The following is a 22,522-nucleotide window of genomic DNA, read 5'->3' as shown; positions in this document are numbered from 1 at the left end:
TTTTCATCTTCTGACATTTCCATTGCTAATAACCGAAAGTAACTGGAAGAGAAATCATGACATCCAGTGGTGACTAGTGGAAAGTGTAAACATTGTATTTTAATAGTACCTTGCATTGTGTCTTCATAATGACAAATTTAGCATTATCAAATTTTTGGAATAGATTTACATTTTGAATCTATATGTAACTTCCTGAACTTAAAAGATATATCCAGCCAAATCCAATTTTATGCTGGTTTTTTTCAAATAAATTACTCCTCCCTACAGTCTTCTGAAAATCACCTCTGGAATACTTTACTGTGCATTGAGGATCAGTGGGCAATTCTAAGAGAGAGATCCCACTCAATCTCTCCTTCTACTGGTGAAAATGCAGAGTTAAATCATATTCTGTGAGGTTAACTCATTCTTTCAGGCTGTATTGCACTCTCCCAAAGCCACCACAGCATCGGCTGAAATGAGACAGCTATCTCAGGCAGACTTTGGAGATCATGAAATAGCTTTTTATTTTGCTGTTGTTTTTACTGTCTTGGAAAGGATGAGCTACATATGGGATTAGACCAGGGGTCCCCAAACTAAGGCCCAGGGGCCGGATGCAGCCCTCCAAGGTCATTTACCTGGCCCCCGCCCTCAGTTTTATAATATAATATTTTTATATCAGTTTTAATAATATAATATACTAGCTGTGCCCGGCCACGCGTTGCTGTGGCTAGGACTTAATTTTTCTTTTCTTTTTGTTGTATGAACGTAGAGGCGTGGATGAGAGGTTGTGCTGTCAATTTTCGAGGTTGTGGGGCGTTTAAATTTAGTTGTTTTGTCCGGTGCCGTGATTCCATTACCCTTTTATATATATAGATTGTATATACATATAATATTGATAATAATATTATGTTATACAACATAATACTAATAATAATAATACCATATAATAATATTAATTATATGTTATATATTACATATTATATAATAGTATAGTGGTATAGTTCAATATATTAATATATAATGCTAATATTGTGCTATGCTAATAATATAATGTATTGTATGTACATACAGCTGCTCTGAGTCCCCTTCTGGATGAGAAGGGTGGGATATAAATGTAGTAAATAAATGCAGTAAATAAATAATTAATTTTAGACTTAGGCTCGGCCAAAGTCTGAAATGACTTGAAGGCACACAACAACAACAATCCTAATTAACTTGACTATCTCATTGGCCAGGAGCAGGCCCACACTTCCCATTGAAATCCTGATAGGTTTATGTTGGTTAAAATTGTTTTCATTTTTAAATATTGTATTGTTCTTTCGTTGTTGTTGCACTACAAATAAGACATGTGCAGTATGCATAGGAATTTGTTTGTATTTTTTTTTCAAATGATAATTTGGCCCCTCAACAGTCTGAAAGATAGTGGACCGGCCCTCTGCTTCAAAAGTTTGAGGACCCCTGTATTAGACAGTCCCCCAAGTTACAAAATCTGATTTACATATGACTCCTTAAGAACTGGAGTGAGATAACAGGAAGTGAGAGGAAATCTACCCCTAGGATGAGAAATTCTTCACTCCTGTAAACGTTATCAAGGAAAAAGATGTCTATACTAAAGCTTTATCACCAATTCTTGTTTCCACAGCAACCCAAAAATTTTCAAAATCCAATTGTCACAGGGACTGAAAGTAAGGTGAAATCTTCTAAACAAGAGCACAGATAGCCCTTCTCTATGCTATAAAAACTAAAAATTTGGCTGCAGTTAAACATTAATTTGTAAGTAAGTTCCAACTTACACACAATTTCAACTTAAGAACAAGCCTACAGAACATATCTTGTCCGTAACCCAGGAACATGTCTAGTTCTTGAGATTCACAAACATTTAGCCTCTGGTCAGCTGAGAAATCTTGAAAATGGGAACTTTACAAAGAAGATTTTTTCTGACCTTGCAGAGAGGAAATGACTGCTTTCAGTGAGGCAACTGTGGACAAAAGATGTCTGTGACGCAAACCCACACAATTCTTCCTAATTTGTTATTTCTGATAATTTCCTTTTTTCACATTTCCTCAAACAGCTGAAAATGTTTAACACATGAATAGAATTTCCTGTAAAATATGCAGTACCCCATTTTCCTATCCACAAAGTAGTATTCCCTGTCCTCCTCCTCCTCATTTAACTCACTGTCATCTTTGTCTATCTAAAGAAGCAAACAGAACACGTTTGTTCACAGTTGTAAGTGATTCTGGAAAAAAAAAATTTAAGAATATTTAATAACCTTTCCCAAAATGAAGAAAACTGTAATTGGAAACACATGCACATGCCACATGCGCAAACAAATAAGGGATATAATACATAATTACACCTATGGCCCAATATTGTGTCACTATAGGACATGTTCTCCAAAAATGTACAAATACACTATAAGCCAACAGAGCTTAGAAAAAAATGGTCATTATGAGTGCATAGTACATTTACACTGACCGGAACGTCCGTGGCCAGATTTGCCCCAATATGGGTCACACAGGGACTCCTTAGTGGCTGCGGAGATGCTGCCCAGTGGCACAAAACATGGTTCAGTGCTTCTAAACGTAGCTTTAATTATCTTGCATATGAACCAGCCATGGACAAGTATTGTTTGGATTATAACATTTCAAACAACCTTTTTTTCTATATGATAATATTGGATATTTATTTATTTTGCTTTCAATCACAATTAAAACAGAGGCTGCACTGGAAGACATAGAAAATGTGTTGATGACTTGCTTTGCCAGATGTGGATGAATAAAGCTGGATGCAGGGGACGTACTGCATTTCAGAAAGAGAGGAAAGCACTTCCTTTTTGTCTGTGCCAAGTTGAATTGGAAGTGAAAAAAGGAACTATAAGAAAAACAGAAGCAACACTCCGTACAACACATTCATATGACTTCACAGAAGAAGAGTACTTGAAAACTTCAACTGCTGCCATTATTCCCAGTTTTCGTCTTTCTTTCAACCCTAGTAGTAACAGAATAAGGTAAGGTGAACTCCCCACTAACAGATGACCTGGGGACACCCCAAAATATTATCTATTTTTGATGGAATGGAGGAGAAACAGTAAAATGCTCACAAATGTCAATTAATTATCTCTGCTCATGGGAAAACAAGCCATAGTGATTTCCCATAAGTAGTTTTTTTTCACTGCTCTGTTGCTCCCATGGGTAAAATCCTTGATTGATGCTTATCAGTGAGCTTTAACCCTGTATAAAATTATTGTTTCAACTTTTGAGAAATTCATTTGCCAGAAATCTCACAAACTTTTATATTTGTGATGTATCAAAAGACTAACTTATTCATTCTAGCCTGAGTTTTTAGATTTTTAGCTGGTCAAGGTAAAATAGAACCTGGTGGCTGTAGATAGCCTTCCAGGTTGTTTTTTCAGCCCATGACTCCATCAGACTCCACCAAGGACATGCTTTTAATGTATTTTTTGAAAAGCTAAATTGCCTCTTCTGGCAGACTTTAAAAGTGGCAGTTCATATTTTGAAGACGTTGCAGAGTTACACTGCACTATTTTAAATATCAAACCCCTTTCCATTTTTATTAAGACAATTGGACAATCAACCATTTTTGTTTTGTTTTTTTCTGGAGGTCGTGGTTTGCATTTGCTCTCTCTGTGTGTATGTCCAAATTCAGCAAGAAAATTAGCAATACACATATCCCAATAACAGATATCTATTATGCATTGTATGTTGTACAGAACATATTGACAATAAAGTGTGTTGATATGCAGTTGGTGCCGTCTCTAGTCCTGATAGAGTCAGAGGTATAGTGTCAACTAGTAAAACATATACATTAAGAGAAATAATTAAGAATATCAAAGATAACATTTGTTTTTATAGTTCTGCTTTGCTTTTATTGGTGCAGAGCCCGCACTTCACCCCACTTCTTCTATTACAAATGTTAAAGATAATGCTAAAGCAAAATATATATAGAGAGAAATAAAGCTGCCTCTTTCATATTGGAGAGAAAGCCTTCATCATGAAGTGGAAAATGAGTTCATGAGAAAATGGAAATTCAGGGATATTTCCAGGATGTGGCCTGGAATTGATAAGTTTGGGCATGTTTGCACTGACCTGTATTTATAGGCTGGCAAAATTAGGGCCTATCTACATTGGTCCAAATCAGAAAAGAATTTATTCCTGGATGTCCACATAACATTCAGAGTCTCCCAGCCCCTAACATGGTGTAAAACCAGTTAGTCCAATTTTACCCCTCATTAGTAGAAGTTGAGGAATTCTCTTGGGTTGATGCGGATACCTGGACTGATTCTAATTCTGTCACTTTTGACTAAGAAGACCAAACAACTTGTAAAACTACAGCTCCCATGATTCTAGAGCATTGAGCCATGGCAGTTAAAGTATCAAACTGCGCACTACATTCAACACCCTTTTTTGGTAATGTATACCTTCAAAATTGTGGGTGCACATTACATTTGATGACGCAATATACTCAAATAAATATGATATTATATGTTCAGAGATGGGGAAAAATACAAGAAGATCAGTTAGGGAAAATATCTGACTTGGCAGAAATGACCAACTTGACAATTTTGATCAAGAAGAAATCTTTGTCAAATTTTAAGAAGGATTGGATTTCTGTTATCAGGATTAAGTGTCAAGGGATAGTAGAGATATTCTTGTTATAAAATTGCAGTTAAGATATTATTTAGAGGAATTTTAGTAACTACAACTACAAGTCAAGAAAGTGGAAGTCATTTTATTAGCCATTTGTAGTTGTTTAGTTGTGTACACGATGGTTGTATATCTTGAACTTTCTGCTTTTAATGTTTTTAACTTTTGGTTTTAATGTTTTAAAAACCTCTGATTTTAATATTTCAAACTCCTGTCCTGATGTAGGGTTGACATGTGTCTAATGACAGTAAAATCAATTCCAGTTCTAAAATAATTTTATCTGATAATTTACTAATCTACTAATATTTGAGGTATCACGAGACACCTTGTCATTTACGCTGTAACATACTAAGATAGGTAATCCTCTGAAAAGAACATTGTGGAGTGACAGATGACCACAACAATAACACGCATTCATATTTATAAAAGTTCTAAATTTCAGATCTTCTTTAAGGAAATGTTCAATGCTAAAAGGAGATGTGGCTGATAATGAAACAAAGAACAGAAAATAAAGGACTCCTTTTACAAAGTGAAGCACATCACTGGAATTGTAACACAGTATGTACAAACAATATGAATGTTGAAATGCTGGTTTGTCTAAGTCCCATGATTCTCCCCTCTAGCAGGAAAGTCCCAAGTTATTTCAGATTAGTGATCAAATATAAAATGGAAATCTTCTAGCCATTCTCTTTGTCATCTAATTTGTCTGTGGAACTGTTGATGTACAAAATGTTGACACGGGTATCAAGAAGTCAGGGTCATATGCTGCTAGATATTCAAGGAGAAAATCAATTTACATAAAAGGGTTGTCTGCACAAATAAAATAAAACTTTATTTATATTCCGTCCTATCTCCCTAGGTGAAAAAATCTAATTAAATTCTCTTCTATCCATGAGGGCTTAAATCTTGTGTTTAGAAGATTGACCATTTCTAACAATAATAAATAATAAAACTTTATTTATTTATTTATTTATTTATTTATTTATTTATTTATTTATTTATTTTAGCCCACACTTTTCTAGAAAATCCAGGTTATTTTACATGTGCTTGTGGGCCAAATCAGCCAGAAGTGGGAATTTTGTGGGGAAGTTCCCTGATTCTTCCCTTCATTGAATGCTATTCATTTTGGTTTTCCCAGCATGCATTGCCTTAATTTTTTAAAATGCATTTCTGCAGGTACAGTCGCCATTATTTTTTGAAGGTGCATTTGTGCAGATAATTGTATAGAGGTATTAGTGCACCTCTATATTTCAACCTTTAAACACCAACTACAGTAGAGTCTCACTTATCCAAGCCTCGCTTATCCAAGCCTCTGGATTATCCAAGCCGTTTTTGTAGTCCATGTTTTCAATATATCGTGATATTTTGGTGCTAAATTCGTAAATACAGTAATTACAACATAACATTACTGAGTACTGAACTACGTTTTCTGTCAAATTTGTTGTATAACATGTTGTTTTGGTGCTTAATTTGTAAAATCATAACCTAATTTGATGTTTAATAGGCTTTTCCTTAATCCCTCCTTATTATCCAAGATATTCACTTATCCAAGCTTCTGCCGGCCCGTTTAGCTTGGATAAGTGAGACTCTACTGTACTTTACTTAATAGGATGGCCAATATCTTATCAGGACATGTGTACAAAAAATTCTTTCATCCCTGGGCTCATCGCAGGAGTGCCTTTTAACAACAAAGTGAATTCCCAAAGAAGAAATGTGTGGTTGGTAATACTGCTTTCAATTCAGTGTGTGTGGCATTACTGCGATCACTACGGATCAGGAAAATGCAAGTGTAAACAAGCCTTCAACAACACAAGTGTAAACAACAACTTTGTTGTTAAAAGGCACTCCTGCAATGATCACATGTGCTATACTTTGCATTATTTCTGGCCTCACGGCCATGGGCACTCTGGTTTGCTTTCCACTTTATGCATGTGAATAGACATATGCATTTTGTACACAGACTCTGAAAAGGCAATGCCATTGAGAAAGGAAATATTTGAGCACAGGTTATGAGAGACCCTGAGCCAAGATCCATATGCTAATTGCAGTAGTGATAGCCCCAAGTGGCTCTAGCACTAAAATAGCCCATAAATTCTGTCATCTCTGGGCTTATCCACTGAAGTCAGCAACATGCTTGATATGATCTCTTAGAAACAGGAAGGAGTGTTAAGTTTCAAGCCAATCATGTTCTGACTTCCCACTCTGTACAAGGGGTTGAACCTGGGAGAGGTGACCTGACTACCTCTCTCTGGAATAAAATGTTCCTTTGAGATGCAGACCTTATTTGGGTGAGCAGATCACTCAGTTCTCTCTCAAAAGCTGAGGTATCCAGTCTGCGTGAACCTTTATAGGGCTGTCACCGGTGCCCTAGACAATATATCAATCAAAGAGGAAAGTGACCATAATCTGATGGCATCTGTCTCACTGGAAGTGAAGGAGTTCCTCGCTATAATTTGTGTTCCCTTGTGTACAATCTGTATTTTGCCATGTCTATACTGTCCATAATATTAGCTCAGATGTCATGGTCTTTCCTAAGAACTCCATAGATTGTCATTTGGGTTTATTACAAAGAAGACATTTAAAACCCAGTTTATATATTATATTGTAGATTAATACTACTGCTAGTTCAATATTAACATAGCATGTGTTTAAGTATTTAAAAAATAGCAAGCCACATGCACAATGGAGGACCTTCTTATAGCAACATCAGAGGCACTCCAAGTGGCTAGCTACTGGTCAAAGGACGTTTAGTGTAATGCCAAATTTTTAACTTTGTATTTTCAAATGCATTACAACTGTATCCTCGTTTCACTTTTGACACAATAAATAAATAACAAGCTATATAAGTATTGTGAAGATCACATTTTACTAAAAATGACTCATTCATCTTTTTAATTTCATTTTAGGATTTATTTTTGACTATTATAAAGAAGAAATGGCTGCCAATCTACAGTGCATTTATATAATTTGGCTCATTGTGCTATGCTCCATATTACATTTTGCTTTTCCAAATGAAAAGGGTATGTATATATCTGTGTCTGTATGTGTTTTCAAATTATGGTGACCCCATGAATTTCACTGGGAATTCCTAGGCAAATAATACTTGGGATGGTTTGAGAAGGTCTCAAGGTGTGAAAAAGATTGTTCCAAGAATAGTGTGTTTCTGTTTGCTTAAACTATGGAAATGTAATGAGACAACAGGCTGGTGTAATGAAGACTTCACTGTATGAAATCACAGGGGAAAAAGATTTAAAAGATCACTTTCCAGATTGTTTCCTTTTTACAAGCTATGTTTTATCTCATCTTCATGGTGAAATGCTTTTGAAGTCCTGGTCAACATTTCAATAACCCCATGTTGGAAGTTATCAATTTCTTACACTTTTAAAAGGTGTCTTCAAGTTCAATATAAAGCTAGGGTATTTTTTTAATTGCATCTTATTTCTGAACTCTGCTGGGATGTTTTGGCTCAGCCCCAGCCCTTCAGCATATTACATTAATGATTGTATAATTGGCTTTTTATTTTTATTTCCAGGTACTGACAGAACATCAGCTCAAAACTTTTCCTGTGTTGTTAAGTCATACACATTTAAAGGCCCTTCTATGAATTGCACTTGGAAGGCTGGCAAAGAGGCTCCAAAAGACACCCAATATTTTCTTTGGTTAAAATACAACACGTAATACACTTTTGTTTCTTATATTGAGAAGGAGTGGTTTAAAACAAGCTGTAATTTTCTTTTTAAAATGAAACATTTTGGTATACACAGGGACGAAGAGATAGAATGCCCACATTACATCAGTGATAAATTTGGAAGACATATTGGATGCTATTTTCTCAATGTGACTGTAAATGGAGACAGAGTGGACCTGACAGTGAATGGATCAAGTGAAGAATCACCAATTCAGCCTTCTTCTCATAGTCCTCAACCATATTTACTTGGTAAGAAAGATACGTCAGGACCTTGTTTACTTCTTTCCTCTGTTTTTTTATCGCTTCGTGACAATAGGTATGAATCGTGTGGTTAGAAATGGATTTCTCATAAAAGTCACAAAGATGGCAGGGGCGCAGAGGAGAGCTGTCATAGGCTCCACATCCCTGATTCTCTAGACTCATATTTTTGAATTTTCATTGTTTATTTTCTTTATAAAAAAATCTTTGGCTCTTTTTATTATGGAGATGTATAGCATAGGAAAAGATAAAGGTTTTCCTCTGACATTAAGAATAGTCATGTCTGACTCCGGGGGGGTTGGTGCTCATATCCATTTCTAAGCCAAGCAGCCGATGTTGTAAGTAGACACCTCCAAGGTCATGTGGCAGGCATGACTGAAAGGTGCGCTGTTACCTTCCTGCCATAGCAGTACCTATTCATCTACTCACATTTGCATGTTTTAGAACTACAGAAGCTGGGGCTAACAATGGGAACTCACCCTGCTCCCCAAATTCGAACCACCAATCTTTCAGTCAGCAAATTCAGCAGCCCGCTATGCCACCGCCATATGATAAAATTATTAAGTTTACCACCTGACTGAAGCAGCTACGTCAGGCAGCAGGGTGCCAAAAATAGCAATTTGTGCTGCTCCCCCTCTGGACCCTGACCTACCACCCAAACTATACCCCCGCAACTTGCCTCCCCGCACCAAGCATTAGTCATAGTTGCCTATGATGTCTGGTCCGTGGAAATTAGTGTTGCCCACACAAATCAGCCAGTATTATATATGTTTATGCAGAATGAGCAATTTTCATAAAAATATACTGACAATTTCCTTCCAGAAAAACTTGGACCACCAAGAAATATCACTGTGAATTGTGAAGAACAATTGTACTGTACAGTAAAATGGAAGCCACCTCCAAGTAGCCTTCGTGTTAAACCGGACTGTTTTCGGTATCAAATAAAGGTAACAGATGAAGGTATTTTTTTGTTTTTGAATAACTTTTGATTGCCTTTGCACATCTGATGTGACATTTTGATGCAGAAATTGAAATCCTGAGCAAAATTAAGAATTCTAAAAGTTTACCACATTTCTTCTATATATTCATATATCAATAAATCTCACATCTAAATTGAGGACAGATTTGTGTGCCAAAATTTTGGATTTTGATATAAGTTGAGGGTCATTCTGCATGGGGGGGAGGGGAAGCACTAGCACCACCTTGGAAGACCAGCTGTCCCTGACCATCACCATCATTTTCCCATGTGGTTGTCTTTTAAGAGCCTTACATGGCTTTTTAAATGCCCAATTTTTCCACAACTATAACAACTTCTGGCAGATGCACAAAAGGCTGATAGTTTATTGCAATCCGGAGACATGTGGCAATGACCTGCCATCTGCTGGTCGAAATGGCCACAGACAAAATCTAAATTTAAATCCTGTACCCTGAGGTTCTGAAAACAGTGCAACAAAACATCCCAGTATATAACACTTTTGAGCCTCATTGATTTTAACACCACACACTGCATTTGCAGGAAAAGATCCTTCATTTTATCAAGATTTCCATGTGGCAGAAGCTTTATATCATACAATCTCTTTGTCCAGATTATTTGGGAAAGACACAACTCCTTTTGGTGTACCTGCTTCAAAGCTTGCCACACATCTTTCAAAGGACTTTATCTCCAACATGAATCAATTGTCCTGGCTCTATGGCTAGTTTGGCCTCTCTAGGCACTCACTCAAGCATCTTAACCCTTTGATTACCTGGTGTTGCTAGCCACATGTCTTGAGGATGAATTTTCCTGATACGTATATATAACTCCACTGTAATTAATAGGTTAGATTTAGTAAGAACTAGACAATTAACAAAGAGTTAAAGATTGTTTGTTTTATATTGTTTACCCCAAGTTATGACATCAAGCCTCTGAGACTAAAAGGAGGTGAATATTTGAACTTACACACAGAGTCATTGCGTGTTTAAGCAAAATTAGTGCAATAATATCTATCTCTGATGTTTTAGATCAACTGGTAATTTAGAGGATTTCAAGGCAAATGGCTCTTAAAAAATTGCAAGTGTTTGTGAACAATAGGATTAACTCATTTTTAATGAATTAAGAATGATCAAAAAGGACTTTACAGCTGATATGAAAGAGATGCATAATTCTTTGGAAAAATTGACTGAGGAACAAACACAGATGAACCATAAATCAGTGAAACCTAAACTTGGGGTTCAGAATCAGGCAGAAATAGCAAAGAAACAAATGCACAAGCAGGAGGGATTTTTAGAAGTACCAGCACCAGATTTTAAGGGGGGAGAGAGCATTTCATGGGAGAACAGCAGGAAGAAGTCATTCAAGTCAAAATATCTGAAGTCCTGGCCAATTTTTGGAAGTTTTATATAAAAGTTCCAGCTGGGAAGCTGATATCTATCAACTGGATTCCTATGTGGCCAAACAAAAACCTCCACAGAGATGTGATGGGTAATGTCCTAACATCACTAATTCGTGATGTGATTCTCCACCAACTGAGCACATTGAGGATGAGATACAAGAATGTGATCAACAAAGAGGGGGGTCAATTCATGGAGAAGGAAAGACGAAGCACTATGAGGATTGTGCATTAGTTGTCAATCTGATTAGGGTAAATAAGGAGAAATTATTGTCCAACTTTAAGAAAGATTGGGGCTTGTTTTATTACTTTGTTAATAATGATGGGGCATATGTTAATTGTGAGATTTATGAATTAGAAAAAATGGCATTAATAGTAGAAGTGTGGCTATATAATACCACGATCCCCCTAGGGGAAAAGAGTGGGATATTAAATAAATAAATAAATAAATAAATAAATAAATAAATAAATAAATAGGGAAAAGATTAGTAGAGATATAAATCATCAAGAGTGAGAGATTCATAGATAAGTGATTCACTTGTTCTTCTTCTGTTAGTTTTGTGCAAGTGTGTTTAATCATGTGTTTCACTTTTATGTTTACAATATGTATTTTAATAGGTACTTACTTAGTTGTAGTTTGTAGTTGTAGTAAGTTAGTAAGTTAAATGTAGATGTGTAGTTTTTAAAACATATAACATTTAAAATGTTTGCATGTTCTATTATTTTTGTGTAACATAAATTTATATACACAAACACAAAACACAAAAATGTCTAATGATCTCATCAGACGAGACTGAATTTGGCGGAATACTCTGGTTACTCTCCAGTTTAGTCATGAGCCTGCCAGCTTCCATCCCACAACATACAGCTACTTCTGGCGAGGCTCCATGGCTAAACTAAAGCCAAACTGGCGTATGCCACTCAGTGGCCAATATTGTAAAGTTGTAAGATTAATCCTATCTATAGTGGAAGAAGAAAATATTTGGGTGAAGTTAAGCAAATCATTGCTTTTTTACTACCTGAGCCACTAGTTCAATGACTAGATTCCTTGTTCAAAACAGTACAGAGCTAAATATATGAAGATAAGTAAAGCTAGAGAAGGCGGAAATAAACATTTTATATGAGAATTCTAACAGTATAATTTCACTTGTTTCTTAGGATGAAATCAGAAATACATATCAGAATGTAAGTATTGTAACCTCATTCTAAACATGTATGCTCAATTCAGTTATAATACCTTCCATCATACATTCGGTTTATTGATTCATGATTGCATGCTGTCCCAAAACTGTGGAATGGCTTAAAATAAAACTATTGAAATGCAATTCAAAAAAATGAATATGTAAATATAGTCAAAATATAATAAGCTTCTGCAAATCAACACGCCATGGCTCAGTGCTATAGAATCATGGGAGTGGTAGATGCCTGAGACAGAAGCACTCTCTGGTAGAGAAGGCTAAAGAACTTGCAAAACTACAACTCCAATGGTTACATAGCATTGAGCCATGGCAGTTAAAGTGGTGTCAAACTGCATCACTCTCCCCTAAAGAAAAAAGCTTTCAGTTTGCATTAAGTTTTGAAAGCAATTAATTGGTAATCACTCTATCACCAGGTGAACCCCTTTCTCTGATCTGCCTTGCAACTAGTCAGGAGCATGTCAATCTTGTCTGCATTAAACTTCAGTTTGTTTGTCTTTGTCCAGTGCATTAAGAAAACAGATATTGAAAGAGAAACTAAATATGTTATTTGGATTAAGATAGAAAAGAGCTATAGAATTGGCAGTTACATGAGCATATTGTTGGCACTGCACTGAAAAACACAGTTTCAAATATGTATCTATCAGTATGGGTGAAGGGATAGAATCACAGGGTCTCCATGTGCCAGTGATCAGGAATTGAACAGGATTCCTCAGACATAATCTTCTAGGGTTGTCTTTCAAGGAAGAAGTGAAAGCATTGTTCTTTTTTGCTACTGTTCCATTTTCCGGGTGGACTCCAAAAGTCCTAGACAGAGAAAGATAACCCATTTTATGGGGGAGGGAGAGTTGAAAGAAGAAAACAATTTCCCCAATTTTCACTGGTTATTCCACCGTTCCCATATCATAAACAATGGTTGTTTCCATGACGGTGACGTTGGTGGCGGGAATAACAAGAAAACAGGGGGAAATGGTTTAACTCATTCAAACCCCTTTCCCCTCTGTAAAATGGACTACCCTTCTCTGTCTAGCACCCCCTTGTGGTCCCCGCCCAGATAATGGAGCAGTACCCTTTTTTAAAATAAAGGTCCCTCCAAATAAAAGCATAGCAAAGTGGTAGGCACTATGGTTAATTGCAGTAAAGGGGGATGAAAACTCCTGAAAACCCAATATAAGCACATTTCTCTATCCAGTTTCTAGTGATGGTCATCTACTAGAACAAGTTTCAAATGGCAAAGGTTCTCTTTACTGCAAAATTCTGTTTGTCTCGAAATTCAAAAATGTGTTTTTCAACTATTTTTAAATATTCTTTCCTACTCTAGTTGCAGATTTGAAACATAGGAACTAGATTTTATATAGTATATGTGGAGGAGGGCATTAATTAAAAGAGAAAAATTGCACATGGGTGATTCAGCATCCATTGTAATTTCACCTACAAAACAATCCAATTTCACTGACAACAACTATAAAGCAGATGTATATTTTTATTTTAGATAACAGAACAGGTCTCTTTCAAAAATTACTCTAAGGGTGTAAGACAAAGATTGAGGATTCGTACAAGAAAACAAATTACATGTCCCCTTACAGATGAATTTGGTGAATGGAGTGAACCAATTGAATTTGGTAAGATTATTTTTTTTCTGACTATTTTCAGAATAAATTTGGCGCTGTCATTCCTTCTAACAAAAAATTCACATATGCCTATGATCTGAAAGAAAATTGGTACAAAATGATGTACCAATGGTATATCACACTTCAAAAGTTGGCAAAGTGTTACAAAAATGTGCAGGATCCCTGCTGGAAATGTGAATCCGATGTGGGTACATTTTGCCATATGTTGTGGACTTGTAAAACAGCAAAAAATTACTGGAAGGAAATCCATGAAAAGATTCAGAGAACGCTCCAAATAAAGATACAGCTGAAACCGGAATACTTTGCATTGGGCATAGTAGACATGGACTTGGAAAAGAATAAAGATATACTCTCTAACTATTTGGTAATGACAGCCAGAATTATTTATGCTCTAAATTGGAGAATGGAAGAATTACCACTAATAGACCACAGGCTGGTGAAAATTGCAGAAATAATGAATATGGACAAATTAACTCAGCTACTTGCATACCACCAGAATAGCACCAAAAAGTGATAGATTGGGCTCTAAAGACTATATGAAACAGGAGAACATGAAAATGATAATATAGACAATAAAACATAATGAGAAACATGATTTCCACTTAGATGAAAGACGAAGAGGGAGAGCAGTGAAAGAAGAAGAAAAATGACACTATTTTACTTAACCAAGATTAAGAAGATTGGAGGTCAACCAGAAGTTCACTTTTTCCCTGTTTTCTTTCCTCCTTTTTTCCTTTTTATATCCCTAGGAAGTAGTAATTAGTAATGTTTTTTCTATCTTTTTTCTCCTTTATTGCATATTATTATATGTACCCTCTTTAGAATTATTAGGGTTACTTGTTTCAGCCCATAACCACTTTCGTAATCCCCAATTTTATGATATTGTATTAAATTATGTTTATCATTTAAAAAAATTAAAAAAATGGCAAACACTCAATGCCATAATACATTCATCAAAGCATTTCAGTCTGTTGTAACATGAAAAGGGAAAATAAAATTCTAGATCTATGCTCAATTTGTTTTCACTCCCCCGTTTTCCTTTTGCGCCAAATAAAATGTCTATTTTGTTACCCTTTTGCAGCATTTGTACCCAGGACAGCCAATTGCAGCTATGCTAAATTTCCAAGTTTCCTTATTGCTTTATATCCAGAACTCTCACCAGTACAGAAAGAGATTAAGTTAGGCTCTACTCTTCTTCAGGCATTCACTGTTTTTTACTGCATTTGGCTGAATGAGGTTACAGGGTTGCCACAATTGGGAATGAACCAGAAATATAAAGGTGCAGTCCTCTCAGAGCTAGAGCCCCAAAATTTATTTTTTAATGTAACTATACACTGCTATCAACTACAGTTTGCTCTTTTAGAGTCCCAGGATTTATACTACCATGGCTTCTCCTGATGTGGGGCTTTTGGTTATAATATGCATACCAATAATGCCAGCTTCCTTTTTTTTTTCAGGCACTGATCCCAGTCCATTCCCTACAATGCTCTTTATCTTTGTTCTAGCAGGAACCATAATTATAAGCTTGGCTCTGGTTTTGGCCTGCAAAAGGTAAAACATAATTATCTTGTCATTATTATGTACACACAGATAACAACAATGTTAAGTTATAGGCTTTCTTCTGACTTCTGCTAAATTATCTTTGTTTTTATTGCAGGGATTTTACCAAAGAAATTAGATCTAAAAAACTACTTCCCCACAAAAGCTTAGTTTAAATTTTGTGGCCAAGTTTGGCCACCTATAACAAGGAATCTTAATCCAGATTAGGATCTTAATTCAGAGGGTGTTGATGCGGGTTGTCTGGTTTCTTCTAGTTGTGATCCCCAAATTTGTTTCAATCTCAGAATTGACTGATTGAAACAAATTTGAACAAAAATAGTATAAATAGAAGGCCTGATCTTGACACAACAGGGCAAAGAGTTAAGCTTCTGCCACCTATGTCCCTGGTTCTTCCTATAGAACAAGAGGGGAGCCACATTTAGCCCGCTTTCTCATTTTTTGTACGCCTGCATGTTAACAACAAAACGAAAAACAATTATGGGAATTCTGCCCTCCAGAAGCCCCCAGGAGCAACATTTTCCCCCAAAAAAACTGGAAGCACCTGTTTGTCGTTTCTGTCTCAGGAAGGGCTGGATAGCCCACAAGATCTCTTCCAACTCTTATGACTCCATGATCCTATTCTGAAAAGAACAACTTTCTACCAATCTTTCCCAGGTCTATCATTAATGGATGTGAAGTGTTAACACTATGCTTTAAATATTCCTAGTCTGTTTCCCAATTAAGACTAGGGACAGAGTCGATTATAATCACAGAAGTTTATTTCTGCAGACAGTAAACTAAAAGGTGGGTCTCTGTAGTAGGTAGAAGGTGGGTAGTACCACAAAGAGCAACTAAATGGCAGGCTTTTTATACAAATGTTAAGACCACACAGAGAACACATCCACATCCCTTTTGCCCCTGCTCATTCCACCTCTTAACTCCACCTTCTGCTCCACCTCTCCTTCTCCTTGTCCATTCCCTCAGTTCTACTGAGCCTGCCCAGGGCACTGCTCTCAGGCCTTAGCCTTGAGTTGAATGCCTCATTTGTTCCTGTTGCTAGGGAACTCTTGCTAACTTACACTGCAGATGTGATGTGAAGCCCATTGTTTTCTAACTCCTTGTCTCAACTCATTTTCTCTTCCCTCCCTTCTCTGGAGTTGCCTGAACCAAAAGTGATTGAACATTTCAACATTAACAATTAACAGTTACTGTAAATTAGCAAATTAGCAACTATGCAGATCAATTAACAATGGATATCTGCCATTACAGGAGATCCATTTTCAGTGCAGATTAATTTGCACAGCAACACCTGTGTTTTTCTTCCTCTTGTCCACACTTAATGTGTTTGGGCAAGAGTGGAAAACCAGGGAGAAAACAAGACTTACTGCAGCCCACACAAAACAAACAGTAGAGGAAGGAAGAAGAATCAGCTAGGCCAAGAGTTGTTTAAAAAAAAACAACAACCCACCAATGGTTTCTCTTCAGTATCTAGTAACATATAGAAAACAAGGAGAAAAACAGAAAATATTTGTTTAATTAGCATTCATGAAGCAAAAATGTTTTAAAAAAATGGAGAAACCCTGCTTACTGCTAAAAAAAACCTAGAGTCACTGAAACTTAGCCAGTTCTACTCTGATCACATCTTAGGAACCAAGTGAGTCTCCATTAAATGCTGGATAACACTCCTTTTGAAATCACAGGCTCATAGAATGGGTTTTTTTTCTGGACCTAGCTCTGAGCTTGGATCCTGGGTCTCAGTAGTGGTCATTAATGCCACTTCCCAGCCCAAATTGGAGCATTAAACACCATGCTTATTCCTGGAGAATTCAGATCAGACAAGAATTGCACAGATCTACATCACATGTAGATAATTCTTTTGGTATTTACAAATGGATGACTTTGAAGAGTAATCACTATACACCCTGTTGGCCCAGGGTCTGGGACAGGAAGTGTGTGACTTCCTTCTTGGATCAGTCCATGGACTGTGCACATGTCCTTTTATCCTTGGAGGTCTATGTAGGAAGGAAGCATTTTGAGCATTTGCTAATGCCCCCATCTACTTTACCTGTAGATCTCATGCATGGAAAAAAATTATTGCTCCAGTCCCACAACCAAAAGACATTCTTAAGCAGTATGAGAAGAACATGGAGGTAAGTTCTGGGGGACGGGGGGACGGAATGATGTTTGACAATCTCTCTCAAAGATTTACTATGTCAAATTGCTTTCTGTGTTTACCAACTAATTTTACTGAAGTTGAGTTACTATTATTATTGCAGTCATGATTATTTTCATCAACATCCCATCTTTCACCCCAAAATACTAACAAGAACAAAAGAACAGCTAGAACAATGTAGAAGTTATTGCGCCAAATTGCTATGTGTGTGTGTGTGTAAAGAAATCCTTGCAAAGTTGCTTGCAAAAGATCTCTGCAAAAAGGGAGCTGAGTTTATGCAGAGGCAAGCCACACCTCAAACAATGTATCGGTTTGCTGGCAGATGGCTGGGTTTGTCAGTTGGGAATCTGGGCTTGTAGGGAGAGCACAGAAAAGACAGGCTCTCTAGCTACGGTCAAGTAGCAGTTTAAATATGCTATGCTGGGTATATTGAATGCTGATTGATTAGTTATTGATCCTATGCAACTACAAGGACATTGTACGATTGCTGAACTGTTTATTTGACTTCAACTCAACAAGTAAAGTTTTCTTTGTTCTTTTAATTCCTCTGCCTGGTCTGAGTCTTTTGCACATGGTGTTAACTGGACACTGCTGGTTCCGCTATACACACTCGCTAATAGAAGTTTCATTAAACACCAGATCCTGTCTTTTGTTCTACAGTTAATGAAGTAGATGTCTTACTTCTTTTTTTTTTTTAAACAACTTTTGGTACCAAGACAGAAATAACAGGGAAAGAATAAAGATGTGGTTTTTGCTCCTCAAAAAAAAAATCAGAACAACTTGAATGTGTTAAATCATACTTTTTATGCACATGAAAAATGAAACAACAACAACAAAGGGTCTTTTATGCTTTTGTTGTTGTTCTGGGGAAACAATATGAATAACAAAGTTATGTGTTGGCTGTGTCAATAGAATTTATCTTTGAGCTACAATGCAGAAATGGAACTGAAATAGTTCGGAGGTTTAGGAATTAATTCAAAAAGCTTTTTCTCTTCCCTTTCATAGAAAGCCTGCATGGATCCATTATCGACAACAGCAGAGGACGAAAAAATCACACTGGTTGAAGACATGACTGTTAACAAAGAAGTATGAGTCATTTTCCTTAACTGTCCAGCAATTAAACCTCAGAAATTATGGAAATACCATTTCTTTGGGAGAGTTCACACAGCTTCAAAAATGAATTAATCAGGATTCTTCCACAATAAGATACAAGCATAACTACAACTGACCCACTGTACCAGCTTTTGTATATCCCAGTATATTCTGTCCACAACATAGCCCTTAGGGGTTACTTTTCCTTCTTCTTTCGTGGTTTTGACATGGGTAGTGGTTTATTGGATAGAACTGATTAATGCTTAGCACACATTCATTACACCCTTTGACTTTGTTTTGATGTTTATAACTTACTAGTTTGGGGACCCGGCAATGCCCGGGTTATTTGAAAAAGGCATTATTTGTCTTTGATTGTTAGGTATTCTCAGTTTGGAGTGGGTGAACTACTATTCCGAGTCGTGGGTCAATCCTCCCCAAACCCTGCCAGTATTCAAAGTTGGCCATTTTGGGTCTGTGTACCAAGTGAGGTCCAGATCTGTTGTTGGCTGGTCATTGCCTGGCTGCAGTGCTCTCTGGATGGGGATGAACTGCTACAACTCCCAGATTCCAGGGGCAATGGTCCTAAAACATTTGTCAGTATCCGCAGCAGGTTATGTTGAGTCTGTGTGCCAAGTTTGGTCCAGATCCGTCGTTGGCTGGGTCCAGCGCTCATTGGACGCATGTGAACTACAACTCCCAAAATCAAGGCCCATTACCACAAACTCCTGCAGTATGTTCAGTTGGTCATGAGGCTTCTCTGTGCAAAGTTTAGTCCCGGTCCATTGTCGGTGTGGCCACTGTTTCTCTGGATGCAGGTGAACTATAACTCCCTTTTCCGCAAACTGGTCCAATATGTTCTTTTGGTTATGGGGGCTCTGTGTGCCATGTTTGGTCTTGGTCCATCATTGGAGGGGTTCAGAGTGCTCATTAATTGCAGGTGAACTATAAATCCCAGTATCTACTACTCCCAAATGTCCAGGCCAATTCCCCTCAAAACCCACCAGTATTCAAATCTGGGCATATCAGGTATGCATGGCAAGTTTGGCCCAGAGCCATCATTGTTTGGGTTCATAGCATTCTGGGTGCAGGTGAACTACAACTCATCTAAATTCCCCAGTAGGAGTCACAGTGATCTAACTTGATGCAGGGTAAACTACAACTTCCACCATGTGGAGTCAATCCCCCAAAGTCCTCCAGTAAGTTTAGTTGGTGCTCAGTTCTGCTGTCTTTGTTATGCAGATAGAATTGAAAGGGAAGGGCAGTAGGCGGGGTCATGCAAATTCACACCAATGGAGAACCCTGGGATGCCTGGCTGTGGTGGTGGACAATGCAAAATCTAGGATGAAATGGTCCCCAAATGAAAGCATTGTCAGGGGTCAGGAGATTGAGGAGTTTCAGACCCTACAGATGAAAACTAAATCTGGCTTGCCCCTACATAGTCTTCTAGCAATATCTGTTCAGAGCTTTCTATGGGTATATCAGGGCTTCCTTTTGGGGTGGCGCAGGTACCATTACACTAATGGCCCATCTCTGCCAGCCTAAAGTGGCATTGATTCCCATTACAAAACTCCCACCACACCTTAGTCTTAGAACTTGTGTAACAATTGTTTTTTTTTTTTACTTCACAGTATGAATAATAACATTTTATTCTGTTAAATAAATTCTGTATATTGCAAGATACTCTTTTATATCTCTGAAGCCATGCTTAATGCCTTCTGGTTCCAGATCATCAATTACCAATCTTAATGGAAATGCGTTTGCATGTAAGTTCTTCCCAAAGTATTTTTCATAAAAATAAAAATTGTGATGGATGGCGGAACCTTATCAGCAAAGGCACTCACAAGACAAATCCTGGAAATATATTTAATGATAGGTTACTACACTACAGGAAAGTTACGACTAAAGAAAAAACAGGCAAACAACGACCACTTCATCAGATGAGCAAAGTTGTCCATCCTACGAGGCTTGCACCTCCCTTCAGACACAGAGCCCTCTGGATCACATCACATGATATTGATCTACTTCCGGAAAGATCTGTCCTTGAAGAGAGGTACAGTTGTCTTAGGAGGCAGAACCAGCAACACAGGAGGCTTCCCATGTTGCATTGAAAACGGGAGGAAGTCAAGCGGTGACGCTTCCCCCATGAGATGAGTGGTGACCCAGGTGATGTGAGACAATGAGTTCCCCATGCCCCCCCCCACCAGATTCACTACGATCCATGGAGAATCCCCCTGCTATCAGCCGGTTTGGGGACCCGGTATCACCCGGATGAGGTCCCTAGTCCAATACTCCCTTGAGATCCCACCCCCTTCAATTCTTGAACATTTACAAGTATCTTGTTCTGGTCCAAGCTGGCTCATGTTATCAGTCTCTTCTCAAGCCATGCTGAAATTATCAGCTTTTTCTCATGGTGGGACTCATTTTATGCATTCATCATCTTGGGATGAATTATGGCATGGGGAGGGGTGTGCTGGTGTCTCAGAGACACCAGAACAGACCCCATGACAATTTGCTTTGATTCTATTATTTTTGGCTTGATTATTTATTCATTTTGGAATAATCAACATCTGCAAAATAGTCTGTCCTTACTTCATTACTGAACATACTTTCCTCTTCAAAGCCAAAACACTTCTTTTAGTTGCCTGATGGCTTTAATATGATTTTTTAAAAAACATTATTTTCACTATGCATTTTCTAAGTAAACTCAATTTGTGTTTTTTACTCATTTTTTGCATGTGTTCCCTGTGCACCGAGTCAGGATTGGGAAAGGGTGGGATGGAGAGTGAGACAGGTCTGAATAGTCTCATCATTTTTTACTCATCAATTTTCAAAAGTGTGAGTCTGTGTTCACTAATGTATGTTTCTTACATTTTAATATGTATTTTTGTTGAATTTTATTACATGATTCCCTCACTAGGCTGGGAGGAGTGTAAGGGGACCAGATGGGGGAGAGAGGAAGGAGTGTGCAGATGCGTCCCCCATCAAGCAGTTGAAATGTTTCACTGGGAGGAGTGTAAAGGGATCCTATGGAGAAGGATCTCTATCATACAATCTCAGAGTGTCAAGTAGTATAAATCAGTATAAACACTTTGAAATAGTACCAGATAAAAACAACATGACCATATTAATAGGGTCAATCATATTAAATAAATCACCAGGTTAAAACAGCACAAACTGCTACCACAATTAAAGTGCTTTAAAAAGTGCTAAGATGTAGCCCTAAGAGATTTAATAAAAAGAGTATAACAATATCCTGTTCCTCTTCCTCTTTGGTGCAATTTAAAAACTTCGCAGCCATTTTTGCCACAGCATAACTCATGACACTCTCAGACACGACCAATTACTACTCGCTGTTTCCATTGAAAATATAAAAGTTAAGATACTTGTTTGAAGATTCCTCATATATGGCTAACAAATGAGTATGGAAAGTCTTTTTTTTTTTTTTAAATCCACTCATGAGTAAAGTTGTAGAGTAGATCAATTTTTTCTAAGCCATAAGCAGGAAATGCTACCCAAGAAACTACCTCTTTAACCAGAGACCAAGTTTAGATTTGCTGTTTTCCCTTCTTTAACCAATCTCAATTAATATTCATGTTATTGCACTGTTGTATTCCTATACAAACATGCACATATGCATGACTTTACAATAGTAAAGTCAGGAAACAGGAAAAAAACAGGAAATCTACGTTTCCTGTTGCAAAGTGTGGACTCAAGAATATACAGCCATTTCGATGTCACACTTGGAATCTCCATTGCAATAATGATCTGTTATGTGGCTTGTCAATAGATCTTAGCCAAATTATTTCTCGCTTAGCCTTTATTCAGTTGTTTAACTCCAAACTTTGAAAGATGCACCTTGGTATAAAAATGTAGGGACGAAATGACATCACAGTTCATCAAAGCTGCCATTAATTGGTGTAGTGTCCTCTT

The 22,522-nt window shown here is 37.3% G+C and overlaps 1 protein-coding gene across 3 annotated transcripts; it reads left to right on the top strand.

Moving 5' to 3' along the window:
- The first annotated feature begins 2,849 nt into the window (after positions 1 to 2,849).
- On the top strand, positions 2,850 to 21,313 carry LOC103278321 (granulocyte-macrophage colony-stimulating factor receptor subunit alpha). 3 transcript variants are annotated; one of them, XM_016992356.2, is made up of 11 exons: positions 2,850 to 2,989; positions 5,076 to 5,204; positions 7,553 to 7,666; positions 8,179 to 8,320; positions 8,411 to 8,583; positions 9,415 to 9,539; positions 12,120 to 12,146; positions 13,650 to 13,779; positions 15,246 to 15,339; positions 17,399 to 17,477; positions 18,506 to 21,313. In XM_016992356.2, exons 3-11 carry the CDS (start codon positions 7,582 to 7,584, stop codon positions 18,590 to 18,592), a joined length of 942 nt encoding a protein of 313 aa, XP_016847845.1. In that variant the 5' UTR covers positions 2,850 to 2,989; positions 5,076 to 5,204; positions 7,553 to 7,581; the 3' UTR covers positions 18,593 to 21,313. The 3 variants fall into 3 exon arrangements, with proteins under 3 accessions (XP_016847845.1, XP_062831393.1, XP_062831392.1); XM_062975323.1 differs by having other exon boundaries at positions 2,856 to 2,989; positions 5,101 to 5,204; XM_062975322.1 differs by having other exon boundaries at positions 2,856 to 2,989; positions 5,089 to 5,204.
- The last annotated feature ends 1,209 nt before the right edge of the window (positions 21,314 to 22,522 follow it).

The sequence above is a fragment of the Anolis carolinensis genome, chromosome 3, assembly GCF_035594765.1.
Source record: "Anolis carolinensis isolate JA03-04 chromosome 3, rAnoCar3.1.pri, whole genome shotgun sequence".
Classification (NCBI taxonomy): Eukaryota; Metazoa; Chordata; class Lepidosauria; order Squamata; family Dactyloidae; genus Anolis; species Anolis carolinensis.
The sequence above is the reverse complement of the archived record's forward strand: the minus strand, read 5'-3'. Positions and strand labels throughout refer to the sequence as shown.